General features: G+C 55.3%; 1 protein-coding gene and 1 long non-coding RNA gene across 3 annotated transcripts in view; one reads left to right on the forward strand and one right to left on the reverse strand.

The window, feature by feature from the left end:
• ABR (ABR activator of RhoGEF and GTPase) overlaps nt 1–13,703 on the forward strand; it is a 178,057-nt gene that overhangs the window by 81,911 nt on the left and 82,443 nt on the right. For both annotated transcript variants that reach the window (XM_004267086.4, XM_033423303.2), the window contains exon 2: nt 3,238–3,422. In XM_004267086.4, the coding sequence (XP_004267134.2) occupies nt 3,238–3,422 (185 nt within the window). The remainder of the gene's footprint in view (nt 1–3,237; nt 3,423–13,703) is intronic.
• The window catches only part of LOC125962089 (uncharacterized), a 279,527-nt gene that overhangs the window by 73,708 nt on the left and 192,116 nt on the right, over nt 1–13,703 (reverse strand). The window lies entirely within an intron of this gene.

Below are 13,703 nucleotides of genomic sequence, written 5' to 3' on the forward strand. Positions count from 1 at the left end.
TAACGTAAAAACTAAATAACAGTGACTTAAATAACATAGGCATTTTTCTTCTGTCATGTAAAAGAAGTCCAGAGGTAGACATTCCTGGGGTGGTATGTTGGCTCACTGTGCCGTCACGGGCCCAAGCTCCTAGCTTTGTGCTCAGCTATATTCAGCACTGGCTTCTATCCTCAAGGTCCCCTCATGGCTCAGTATGGCTGCTGGAGCTCCAGCTCTCCTATCTGCTTTCCAAACTGGCAACAGAAGGAGGAAGCATGGAGAGGGGGGAAAAATGCCTTCCAGTGAAAACAATCTCAGCAACTTTCTTCAAAGTTCCACACATATCCACTCAACATCTCATTGGCCAGAACTTCATCACATGGCCCACACCACTAGGAAAAGTAGCCTTTTAGCTAGCCACGGAGCACACTGCCACTCCAAAGATAGTGAGATTTCTGTTACTAGGAGGGGAAATGGATATTGGCTGTCAGCAGCCTCCTCTGCCTTTTCTCTTTTGACACCTGCTGGCCAAGCCATGGTCCACTCAGCCTTCCTGTCTGTGGACCTGCACAGACTGAAGGCTGTGCTTGGCAGATTTCCACCCTCCTGAGTCCCCAGGGCTCCTGCTTTCTCAAAGGGTTGTTTCTCTGTCTTCTGTATCCCTTTTCCTGGTAGGATTCTCCGGGGTCTCTGGCTGGCTTCCTGGGCTGTCAGGGTCTCCTGGAGGTTGGAATGAAAGGGACAGTATCCAGGAACATCTGCAGAGAGCTCTGCGGGCACTCTCCTCCACGCCCGGGCACCCCGCTGTTGTGGCTGGCAGCCCTCTCTCCCCTCCTTGGTCAGCCTCCCCTGACGAGGGCTGTAGAAGGAGATTTCCCTAGAAGATTAGTGAGATTCAGAGGGGGAAAGATGGCATTTGGAGACAGACTTGGATTCAGATCCTTTCTGTGCAGATCTCTCTGAGACTCAGTGACTCTGCCTGTGAACTGGGGATCGTGAGAGCAGCCTCTCCGATGTGGCTAGGTTGAGATGTGGGGTCCAGGGGCACCACTCTGATAAGGATGAATTGGGCACACATGGCGGAAGGCTGGCAGAGACCTTCCCACCCTGCTGTGACCCAGGCAGCTGCAGACTGTGTGGCAGAGTCAAGCCTCACCACTTTCCCTGTGGTCCCTTCTCCCCTTGCCCTTGGGAAATATCCTGAGAGTGAAGGCTCTGGTCCTGTGACCCCTGGGAATTGGTCAGTGTCCAGGAGAATCAGCGGGGCCTGCTGGAATCTGAACGGATGGCCAGGCCAGTGTTCATCAGAGTTCACATCCCCCGCTTGACTCTAGGCACCAACAGGGCAGCCTGGAGCCTCCTGGAGGAAAGACCGCAGGTTAACGTGGTGTTTCGTTCCCTCCTCGTGCTTCTCCTAAGTGAGTAGGTCTCACCAAACAGCCGGGCTCCCTCGCAGTGCCAGACTCGGGCAGCCCGGATGCTGTGGTTCCTCTTCCTCCCTCCCAGGATCACCGGGGGCACTAGAGGGCCACACACTGTAGCAGTTCTGAGCTGGGATGCCAGGGGGGACACTGTGGAGGAAGTGATATCTGAGCAGATGATGGGACAGACCCAGCCAGGGGTGGAGGTGGGGGAGGGTCCCTCACACAGCTGTAGGAGAGACCCCCACTGGTGGGGTGGAAATAGCAGAGTCGGCTTACCCCCACCTGCTCCTGAGACAGAAGCCCTGTGTCCTCCCGGCAGTGGGTCCTGTTTCCCGGGTGCCTGGCACACACACGTCCCAGCGTCCGGATGGCTAGGTCCTGTGGTTCTTCACGTGCACGCCTGTCCTGGGGAAAAAAATAATAGCTCACGTCCCTGACAGCTTAATGGGCCGTCAGCACAGGACTGGAGAGGAAGTCGGCAGGAACAGGTGCAGCGAGGCTGGGGGACGCTCTCGGCTGCCAAAGGGGCAGATTGGACTGAGTGTGGCCGTGGCCGGGCGCCCTGGTGACCCGTTGACACCATTCTCAGGCTGCCGGCGGCCCCGGGGGCTGGTGTGTTGTGACAGGAGGAGGAGCCAGGGCCCCCGCTGAGAACTGGGCTCAGGCCTCAGACCTGAGAGGGACGGTGCATTCCTCTGCCCATTCACTCACTCCACACACGTTCCCAAGAACCTGACCCACGTGGGCCGTGGCTGCTGGGCACACAGCGATGGCTGTCACCCAGTTCCCGCGCCGGGTGCTCAGGGACGAATGGACAGGATCACTGGGGGCACTAGAGGGCCATGCACTGTAGGAGTTCTGAGGTGGGACGCTGGGGGCGGGGTGGGGTGGGGGGACACTGTGGAGGAAGTGATATCTGAGCAGATGATGGGACAGACCCAGCCAGGGGTGGAGGTGGGGGAGGGTCCCTCACACAGCTGTAGGAGAGACCCGCACTGGTGGGGTGTGATGAGGGCCTTTCTGAGATGCTGCCTTGCGCCCCCGTGGACCCAGCCTGCTGTCCAGGAAGGGGGTGTCTGGGCGGGGGCTCTGGCCCCTGAGTGGTGCTGGCAGAGCCGATGGGGTTAACGGCAGCTTGACTTCCCTGTGGCTGTTTCTTCCCTCCTTTTCCCAAGAAATCCTACATTGAAATTACAGAAATAAGTGCCGGCTTTCGAGAAGTCTACTGTGCAACCGCATGCCTGCCAGGCCCGGCCGCCTTCTTGCCCATGCTCTGCCGGCCTTGGGCTCTGACCTTTGCGGAGCCTTGTTCGAGGGGTGAGGGCTCCCTCGGGTGCCGTTCCTCAGCCCCCACCCCGAACCCTGCTCTGCCCCCCGATCCAGGGATGGGGCTCAGTGTACAAATGGTACCCAAAGAGGAGGGGCTCAGGAAGTGACATCGCTCGGCCCGCCCGCACCTCCTTATTCCCTATAAAAAGCAAAATGGTGACTCAGAGAGGAGAGTTGGAAGCGTCCTGCCGCTTGCTACCACTGTTAATTTTTAGACTTGGAATTAGGCAGGAGGCAAAGGAAACAGCAGCTCGAAATACGCGACTGACATGCTATTAAGCCGGTGGCAACAGCGGAGGCGCTCCCCGTCGACTCCCAGCGGCCCCTGAACCGCAGCGCCTGGTGCCTGCTGGCGCTCCGGGCCGCGCAGCCCTGCCCGGGCTGGGCGTGGATGGTGCGGCCCGGGGCATGGCAGCTGGGGACCGCCGCTGGCGCCCACTGCGCTACCAGTCCCTGGCAGCCCTCGTGGAGGACTCTCAGTGGCCTTTCTTGTTCCTTGTCTCAGACTTCAGCTACGGGGCAGACGACTACGACGGAGAGGGGAATGAAGAGCAGAAGGGGCCCCCGGAGGGCTCGGAGACCATGCCGTACATCGATGAGTCGCCCACCATGTCGCCCCAGCTCAGTGCCCGGAACCAGGGTGGCGGGGACAGCATCTCCCCCACCCCACCTGAGGGGCTGGCACCTGGGGTAGGTACACCTGCTTTTCCTTCTGGGTTTGGGAAGAGGGGGCTTTGGGGGAGGGGGGCAGGCAGGCATGGGTGTCGTGGGCCAGGCTCTGCTTGGAGCGCTACTGGGGTGCAGGACTCGGGAAATTTGGGCTTGCTCTTGGTGCCCTCATCATCTCATTCCGGTCCTGGGCCTCTCAGATTAGCCCCCGCCCCCCGCCTGCTGCTCTCTCTGCCACTGCTGCACCTACCCCTGCCTCTTCTACCAGCCATCTGCTCCCCCTGCCTCCTGGACACCTCACTTGCTCTTTCAGCTTTCTCTCTCAGTTCTTCTCTAGCAGGATGGGACCTTGTGGGAGGGAACAGGCTCTCCTCTCTGGGCCCGGGATGGGCAGTGGCTGCATATGTGAGTTGTGGGCTATAAATGCACAGGTCCCAGCTCAGCAAACCAAGGCTGGCCTCGGCGCGGCAGTGGGGGCAGTGAGCAGCTCCTGTAGCATTCCCTGAGGACGCAGGGCCCCGTCCAGCCCTCCTCTGTTGACTCTGGAAGGGAATGAGCCGTAATGGTGTCCACCTCTCCTCTTGTCCACCGATGAGAGCTCTGCTCCAAAGAGAAGTATTTTACAAGCAATATTGAGGATGTGCTCTGAGACAGGCGGAGGGATAGAGATGCGAGGAAGTTTGCATTCCTTGTAATTAATGCTGTTCCTGGGCCCAGAGACCAGCTCTGTCCGTGCTCAGCTTGTGCGAGTGTGTCTGAGACACAAGAGCAAGTGAGACAGAGGGATTCCTGGGGGCTATTTTTCAGAAATTGGGGAGAATCAAATTTCTTCTTGGGCGGGGGGTGGGGGGGTGGCTTGGATTGCTTGGTCCTGCTTGGTAGGGGACTTGTCCAGGTGTGTTTTGTAGGGGGGGGTCCCCTTTCTTCCCTCTAATACCCTAGAGGAGCAGTCACTGAGTTGCTGCGAGATACTTGTTTCTCTCCTGCAGGGCCCAGCACACACCCATTCCAGCCAGGGGACTGCCTGGACCCTACCATTTCTTGCGAACCCCCTGCTTCCTTCCCTCCCAGCCTCCTCAGCCACCCTCCACCCCTGCGTAGAGCTCTCACCCCCTCTTCACACAGCCGGGTGGCTGTTATAGCCTTTGGCAACAAGGGCCTTGGCAACCAGCTTCCCACTTGGGGGAAGCCACATTGTTGCCATGGCAACAGAAGCCTAGGCAGAGCTTACCAGCTGCCAGGCAGTGCAAGTTTGGGAAGGGATGGTGGGGGCAGGTGGGAGGTGGAAGTGATGGGCAAGGGCATCGATCAGGTTCAGGCCCCCCACAGCTGACGTTCTGGGGTATTGTCCTGTCGTCCTAAGGAAGGGTGGCAGGTGAGAGACAGCCATCTTGGACCTGCGGGGCAGGATTCTTGCTACTGATGGAGGAGAGGGTGCTCTGGGACCTGAACTGACTCTAACCAGGGGAAGCAAAGTGACAGCTCTTGCTTCCTGTCTCTGTCTTTAGGTCTCTGACCACAACAGGGCTTAGAGACATCCCCCTCCCATCCCGGAGACTCAGCTATTACCCCTGTGAGCTGGTGCAGACACTGTAGGACTCAACACAGCACCAGGAATCCTGGCTGAGAGTTGAGAACGTGTGGCCAGATTAGAGCCACTTGCTGAAGAGAAAAGCCATTTATTTCCCTTTCTCCTCTGCCTTCCTCCTTGCTTCCTGTCCTGTCTCCTTCCCTCATCACATGACCACCTTGCTGGAGTGCTTTTTGTCCATCGACTTTTAGGTTCCCCGGTGAAAGGTACTCAGGTGCTTTCTCTAGTGAAACGGGTCACAGGTATAACAGGGAGATGCCCCCACCTGGAGCTCTGAGGCTTCGGGGCAGGGACTTCCTTTACTACGATGCTGCCCATTTTGCTTGGTGACTCCCAAGGGAAGAGCTTGGTTTGAGGACTTTGAAATCCAAGAGATGCTACGGTGACAACTGGCCAGAGTGCTTGCGAAGCCCAGGATTAATTTTTGCACCATTGGCTAGAAATTATACAAGGTAGGGGTGGGGAGCATTAATCCAACTTGGGGATCCTAGCAAAGATTCCAGCCCAGTGTACCCGCTGCCTGCCTACCTTCCCTCCTGAGTTGCATTTCTGCCCTCTCTGCTGTGTCACTGGCCCCATCTAGTGGACTCAGCAAGTATTGCTGTGTACGTTGGGGTGCTGGAGAGAGTTGACACACCTCTTCCGGAGTACTTGAGGGCTGTTTCAGTTTTTAAAAAAAAAGGAAAGAAAAAGAAAGCCAAGGTTTCTGCTACTTGGCTCTGCTCATTTGACCAGGCAGGTCCCCTCCCTGCCAGGCTTCCTGTTGGGGCGTTGGGAACCAAGGGGACTTTTGGACCAAATCAGATGATTGTTCTAGATATTCAGATATCTACCCTCTGGCAGCCGGACATTCCACACCCAAATGTGCATCCAACTTGTTCCTGGAAGCCCAAGGTTTGGTCTTTATATTAGGGTTCTCCAGAGAAACAGAACCATTAGGATACAGCGAGAGAAAGATTGATTTATTATAAGGAATTGTCTCACTAGATTATGGAGGCTGAAAGGTCCCAAGATCTGCAGTCAGCAAGCTAGAGACCCGGGAGAACTGACAGTATAGTTAGTTCCAGTCTGAGTCCAAAGGCTGGAGAATCAGGAGAGTTGATGGTGTAAGCTCTAGTCCGTATTGAGTCCAAAGGCAGGAGAAGACCTATGTCCCAGCTCAAAGACAGGCAGAGAGAGCGAATTCTCCCTTATTTAGCCTTTTTGTTCTCTCCAGACCTTCAACTGATTAGAAGAGGCCCACCCACATTGGGAAGGCAACCTGCTTTACTCAGTCAACTGATTCAAGTGTTAATCTCATCCAGAAACACCCTCACAGACACACCCAGAATAATGTGTGGCCAAACGGCTAGGTATCTGTGGCCCCGTCAGGTTGATGCCTAAAACTAGCCCTCACGGTCTTACTCTCCCAGCAGCTCAGAGAATGGAAGGGACGTGAGCTTTGCATAGATGAACATGTTCTGCTCTCTAGCTGTGGGACTCTGGATCAGTGTCATAACCCCTCTGAGCCTCAGTTTCCTCATCTCTAAACAGGACTAATCACCTGAAGGGTTGTTGAGAGGACGGACTGGGATAGCTCAGGTGAGGCCTGCAGCGCTGGGCCTGGCTCACTGTGGGTCCTCAGTCCTTGGCACCCAGGGCCCACGAGACTCTTCTCACCAGCCATTAGAGGGGCGGGGAGCCCAGAGCACTGCGAGGACCTGGTCTAATGAAATATTTGCTGGACAGCAACTGAATCTGCTTTTGCAACCTCCTTTCTGGGGTCAGATCTGTCCTCCCAGGTGTGGTAGCCCAGATGAAACCGGGTCTCCGGTGTTGCAGGACAAATGCTCTTCACTCCCCAGAACGCCCTGCAGCCTCACTCTGCCCTCACCTTAGATGTGCCCCAGTGTGCAGCCCAGCGAGGTATCAGGGTGAAAGCTGAAGCCCCGCCCTGCAGACCCTCACTCTCCCCAAGCCCAGGCTGAGTACAGCTCCCTCCGGTGGCGCAGTTCAGCAGAGAGGGTCTGCTTTCACCCTGGGAAGGACGGGCGGGACTCTGCATCTCACTGACAAGCGGGGCACATGTTCCCCTGCCAGGACCGTGGTCATTCAGAAAAGCGTGTGCCCCACAAGCCATGGACTCCTCTGACTCCCCTCTCGGGAGGCACCGTGAAAAGGGGCCACAAGGCAGAGAGAAGATCTGGTTGTTGTCTCAGTGCCACCACTTCCTAGCTGTGTGACCTGAGGGATTTCACTCATCTGAGCTCCAGTTCGCTCATCTGTAAAGTGAAGATACTGAGAATTTCCTCCCTCCTGACCTCACACAGCTCTCGGGAGGCTTCTGTGAGATGCTGCCAGTAAAGTCTGTACATGTTAGTACTGCACTAACTGCTGATTTGAGGAGTTTAGACTCCAGACGGCAGGATAATTTAAAGATAGGTGGGGGAGAGTTGAGATGATCGCCGTTGTCATCCTCATCTTCCCCCCTCCCCCGCACAACCCCCCCTTCCTCACAGCTACTTAGACTCACCTTGAGCCTTTTACCTGGGGAGCCAGAGATATACTCAAACTTGGTCTTTCTTTTATTCTTTTTTTTTGGCCGTGCCTGCATGTGGGATCTTAGTTCCCTGACCAGGGATTGAACCCGTGCCCGTTGCATTGGAAGAGCAGAGTCTTAACCACTGGACTGTCAGGAAATCCCTAAACTTGGGTCTTTCTGACGCTGGAGTCTGTGTGGTGCTCCCAGGTCCCCTCAGATACCACCTCCCTTGTGAAGGTTTTCCAGCCCATGGCTGAGCCCTCCACTGTCTGGGGACCGTGCACAGTTACTTGTGGGGCACGTCTGCCCTGCGAGATCCGGAGCCCTGATCCCCGATCATCTCCGGGACCCGCATCAGCAGCTCCCGGGCACCTAGGAGTATTCACCCGGCGTTTATGGAATTGAATCAAGTAGCACTGGGTTGGCCAGGGAGCAGAGAGGCAGGGCAGATACAGTCTCAGGGGATGAAGCTAGGACGAACTGCTGCCCCCTCTTCCCTTCCTGGTCCCTTCTGAAGCCTTGGGGTTTGGGATCTGAGGTTGCAGGACAAGGAGGTCGCTTCTAGGTGAAAGGAGAAGCCACGTGGCAAGCCGGGAACATCTGAGGTGGTGTCCCGGTCTGCTCTCTTTGGACGGCATTCGAGGCCTGGGCTGGGTGGGTTGGCGGCTGCCCTTTATCTTTACGCCTCCCAGGAGTTTCCAGATGCAGGTAAAACCAGAGACATCTCTCCTCAGGTTGCCGACCTCCTGCCTCAGCAGCCTTGCTCCCCATTGCCCCCTTTCTGGATCTTGGTCCCCACTCCAAAGAGGAGGAGCTTGCCTGGCTCCCACTACGTGCCAGGTGCTTCATCACCACCTATCCCTGCAACCACTGGGAGAGCCCCCCATTTTGTAGATGAAGGAGCTATGGCTCAGGGGGTTCCTTGGCTTGTGTGAGTTGAGGGGGATGTGAATAGGAAGTAGGGAGACAGTGCCCTGGTTGTGGTCCTCAGCCCCTCCATGGCTGGTGCTCCCTGGCATTTCTGGCTCATCGCCCCCCTTTCACACATGGCTGGGATCTGGGCTTCCCTGACTGACCACACGCAGCCGACCTGGAGCATCCCGTAGTGCTCACAGCCTGCCTGGGATCTCCCTCTCCCTGCTACTGTGCTGTGTGTTTCACATCAGCCAGTAAGGCGACTTCCAAAGCAACATGTATTCGGTGAAGGTTTGCTCATCTCCTGCAGGTCCCGGGTACAGTGGATAGGAGAGTGAGCCAGACCCATTCTCTGTCCTTGAGGTTCGGGAGTCTTTGGGGGTGGGGCAGGGAGGCCAACCGACCCGCCTAATCGCACCAAGAGGTGTGAAATTGCCCCTGAGAACGCCTTCAGTTTGAGACGTTTGGCCACACAGGTGAGCCGCCAGGGGGCAGAGGCTGGATGTCCCCCTGGGCTCTGGGTTCTGCCAGGGTGCAGAAGGGCAGGGAGCATCCCAGCAGCAGGCTGGCTCTTACCCACGGACTCTCTTTTCCATCCTCCTCACCTAGTTCCTCCGCTAGTGGGTGCTAGCACTTTCTTCCCACGATGATGCTCTGATGATGCCCTTGTGGACCTTCCTCCCACAGGGTTATGGGCTGGTTGCTTCTGTCTGAAAAGCCACACAGCCCCCCTCCTGCCTATGTGGCAGAAAGAAGAAGAGAAAGAAGAGAAACACTTCCATAGCACTTACTAAATGCCAGGCACTGTTGTAGCACTTTATAAATACTAACTCATTTAGTCCTCACCACACCTTGGGAAGTAGGCACCGTTACTGCCCCATTTTACAGATGTGAAAACTAAGGTGCAAAGAGGTGACATAACCCACCTGAGGTCCCACAGCTGGTCAGTGGTGGGTGCTCACCACCGCTGTTCTCTGCCACCTCTCCAAAACAGGAACCTCAGTGCCCTTGCCTTATGTCTTTCTGGTTCTGTGATTTTGGATAACCTGTAGAGTCTTGGTCCCCTCAGCTGTAAATAAGGATAAATACCTCCTATCTGGAAGGGCTGCTGGGAGGACCGAGTGACACAGTGCCCCTGGCACTGGCCCCTGGGGTCAGTTCTCATTGGCCCAGGGTCTGCTGAGCTCCAGAAAGTCTGGAGGTGGGACTTGAGCTCCTACCAAGGAAGTTGGAAGGGCCAGGGATAGGCAGAGAGGAGGGAGAGGGGGCTCCAAGCCAGGTCAAGGCCTGGAGGTGAGAATGCACCTGGCCCTTTCATGGGACAGCAAACAGCAGAAGTTGTTGTCAACCGTTTGATCAGTTGAGTCATCAGCAAGGGCCCCACTGCCCTTGTTAGGGCTGACTTGGTGGCTTCCTGCTGGGTACAGAGTGAGCAGTGTTTTAGAAACAGTAATCTGATGTCAGCAGGAGGGATGCACTGAAACACTGTCTGGTCACTCCCTGTAAAATTCTTCAATGCCTGCCCGTAGCAATGCTGTCAAGGCCGCGCCTGACCTGACCACTCGACCTCTGCCTACCTCTGCAGGCTCATTACAACCTCCCAGCTAGACTGTGAGCTCTGCCACGGAGCTTTGTCACTTTTGTACCAAAATGTTTGCTCACTGCAAACTGTAGTGCCTAGAACTGCGCCTGGCACATAAGAGATGCCTAGTAAGTATTGGTTGAATGGATGAAGGCTTGCCACCCAGACTGAACTCATTTCATTATGCCTCATGCTATCCTGTCTGCCCCTGAGTCCCCCTGGCATGGCTAATCCCTGTTCATTTTCAGGTAGAAGTTTTTTTTGTTTTGTTTTGTTTTGTTTTTTGCGGTACGCGGGCCTCTCACTGTTGTGGCCTCTCCCGTTGCGGAGCACAGGCTCCGGACGCGCAGGCTCAGCGGCCATGGCTCACGGGCCCAGCCGCTCTGCGGCATGTGGGATCTTCCCGGACCGGGGCACGAACCCGTGTCCCCTGCATTGGCAGGCGGACTCTCAACCACTGCGCCACCAGGGAAGCCCCAGGTAGGAGTTTTAATGTCACCTCCTCTGGAGAACCTTCTGTGACTCTCTACTTGCCCAATTATAGCACTTACCACACTTCTTTTTTTAATTTCTTTATTTTTCCTGATTACATCACTGAAAATTCTAACTTTACAGAAACATATAATATGGAAAGTGAAAGTCTCCTTAAGTCTCATCCTACAGAGAGAATGTCTGTTAAGAGACATCTTCTTTTTCCATGTGAGATAGTACATATATATATATATATACACATATATGTAAAAAGTACATTTTTCTCTGTGTATATATTATATATATATACTTTTTAAAAAAGTGGGATCATACTATTAATACTGTTATGCAATTTTCTCTGGTTATTTAATAAGTCTTGGACATCTTGCATATCAGTAATTAAAGACCAACTCGTTCTCCTTCATGACTGTATGCAGTGTTTCTTTTAATGGTTGTACCATAATTCCCTTAGCCAGTCCTCTTCTGTTAGACATTTGGGCTGTTTCCAGTCTTTCACTGGCGTAACCATCATTGCAGTGAACATCTTTGTACAAAGATCTTTGAGTCCTTGTAGAAATGTTTTTGCAGAAAAATGCCTTAACGTGGAGGTGCTGAGTCCGAGGGTGAGAACATATGAAATCACAATAGCTTTTTCCACGTTATTCTTTCTGGAAGAGTTGTACCTTAGCCCCAGAGTTCTGAGATCGTGCCCTTCCCCTGGCCCTGCCTTGGCTCACGGTGGTCAGTCTGTCCCCGAGACCATCAGCCCGCACGGAGGTAGAGACAAAGCGTCCCACTTGTGGCTGTGTCCTGGATGCTAGCACAGCACCTGGTGCATGGTGGGCAATGAATAGATACTTGTTGATTGAGTGGGTAAGGGAATGAGGGGATGGAGAATGAGTGTGAGAGAAGGCTGTTGGGTTTGGGGAGAGTAAACTGTTGGTGGCTTGAAAGCGTGGATTTGGTGGGTGTCTGAAATCTCAGTCCGTGCCCCTTGTTCATGGGGGAGTGGTTCCCGCCCACTTCTCCAAGTTCATCACCTGCCCCTTTTCTGCCCTCCAGCTGTGCTTCCTGGGGTTCCTTACAAAACATTTTCCTCCCTTTGCCTGGAAATGCTTCCCCTTTTTAAGATGTTGTTCAGAAGCCACGCCTCTGTGGAGCTTTACCTCTCAGGCAGGGTTAGTGCCTTTGTCCTGTGTTCCCACTGTGTTGACCAGTGAGAACACTGCCTCATTTGTTGATATGTCCTTCACCCCCTGTGGGTTGAGAGCATTCTAATGGCAGGGCCTGTGTCTCCCAGGTCTGTGTATTTGTAATGCCAGGCCTTCTCTGGGTTGAATGAACAGATAGATGGACAGGCAAGATCAGAAGTCAAAGTGGAATATTATTGCGGTTATGTAGGTGTGAGATTCTACAAACCTTGGTTGGGGTGGCGGCTTTGGAAAAGGAAGAGAAGGAAGAACCAAGGGGACTTGGTGAGAGGGATGTGGGGCCCGAGGGAAGGAAGAGTCACAAGATGGCGGCCCCGCCGACTGAAGTGGAGAAGCCAGAAGGGGAAGCCGGTTTAGGGAGGGGCAAGGGTCGTTTGGTCTGGAGATGTGGAGCTGAGGGGCTGCTCATGGGACTTCCAAGTGAGGAGAACCAGCTGACAGCACAGATGTCACACTGCAGCAGAGCAAGATGTTGGAGCTGCAGATGGTGACGGGCTGCCGTTGGCCTAGCAGTGAGAAGGGATGAGTTCTCCAAGGATAGAGAGCAGAGGGCTGCGGCCTGGTCCGAAGGGGTGACTCCACACTTACAGGAGGCAGGAAGAAGAAGGGCCAGCCGGAACCAGAGCGATCAGAGGCAGCATCAGCACGGCCACAGAAGCTGAGGGATTTAAGAGCAGCCAGACTGCAGAGGCTGAGGAGCAGAGAAGGCGGCCTCTGACTTTGGAATAAGGCAGCTTAGAGGCCTTTGGAGCAGCTGCTTCTCTGGAGAGGAGGGTCCGGAGCCAGGCCAAAGCAGGCAGAGTTGTAGAGGACGCAGGGAGGAAGCTCGTGTCCAGGGCATTGGTAGGGGAAAGGGAGGAAGCACCATTGGGACTTGTGAGTCACTTCCCTCCAGGGGCAGAACTGAGTGGAGTCTGTGTGCCCAGTGGAGATGGAAGGGCATTCAAATTACTCACTGGAATTTCCAGCCAACCCGGGTGGGGTGGAGTGGAGATGCCTTGGATGTTCAGGGAGCAGCTTCTGAGAGCTTTCAGAGTTTGGAAGAAGTGGGTGTCGACACTGCCGTGCTAGGTAGGGGCATGGGGAGTGGAGACAGGGGTACTCTCGGAGACTCCTGAGGGCCCCTCATGTTCCTTTGGGTGGGGGAAGGGACACTGTGCCGGGGGGGGGGGTCCCTTGGGCTGTTAGGCCCTTCTCCCATTACACCTGCTTGTCCGACCGGAGCGGGCAGCCCATGCCGTGCACTCGGAGCCTGCAGGATGGGAGACAGACTGGCACAGAGCCCCGGGCTGGCACGCTTGTGCCCTGGGGAATGCCAGGCCTGGTTTTTCCCAAGCGCTGGGAACAGCCTCACCCGCCCAAACCAAATGAGGAATTGTGGCTGAGAGGGCCCTTCAGATCTACGCCAGCTATTTATAACCCAGCCCAGGCGGGGACAGGGAAGAACCAGGGATGAGGGAGAGGGCGGGTGTGGGGTGGGCTGTGCCTCTGAGGAGCCCCGTCAGCCCTGAGGCCCCAGAGAACCTACCCCAAATCCCTCGGTCTGCGTTTCAGCTATGGTGACAGGGAGAAACCTTTTACTGGTGAGGACAGCTCTAACAGAATGGCAGGAGCCCCACCTAGAGCTCAGAACCTCCACAGACTTTTCTGGGGAGTTGGGATAAGGAACCATGTCCATTCCTCTCCTTTTTCCCTCCTCGCTCTTCCTCAACCCTCCACCCAGCTTGGAGGATCAGTCAAGGGCCCTGTTCTCAGCTGAGATGCCCAGTGGGAAGGAGAGGTGATGACCCCAGGTGGGCCTAGGATGGCGCGCCGTTAACCCCCCCTTTGGAATGCATTTCCAAACGAGCTCCAAAGAGCTGGACTCTTCCCCCTGTGGCCATACAGTTGCCACCTGACAGGGGATGTGCCGTGTGCATAAGGAGGCCGGTGGTAGACACACGAGGCATTAATGGACAACTCAGACACTGTATCATTAAGAACCACACTGGCTGGTCTGGCAACTGTGTAC

Source organism: Orcinus orca, chromosome 19 (genome assembly GCF_937001465.1).
Source record: "Orcinus orca chromosome 19, mOrcOrc1.1, whole genome shotgun sequence".
In the NCBI taxonomy this organism is placed as follows: Eukaryota; Metazoa; Chordata; class Mammalia; order Artiodactyla; family Delphinidae; genus Orcinus; species Orcinus orca.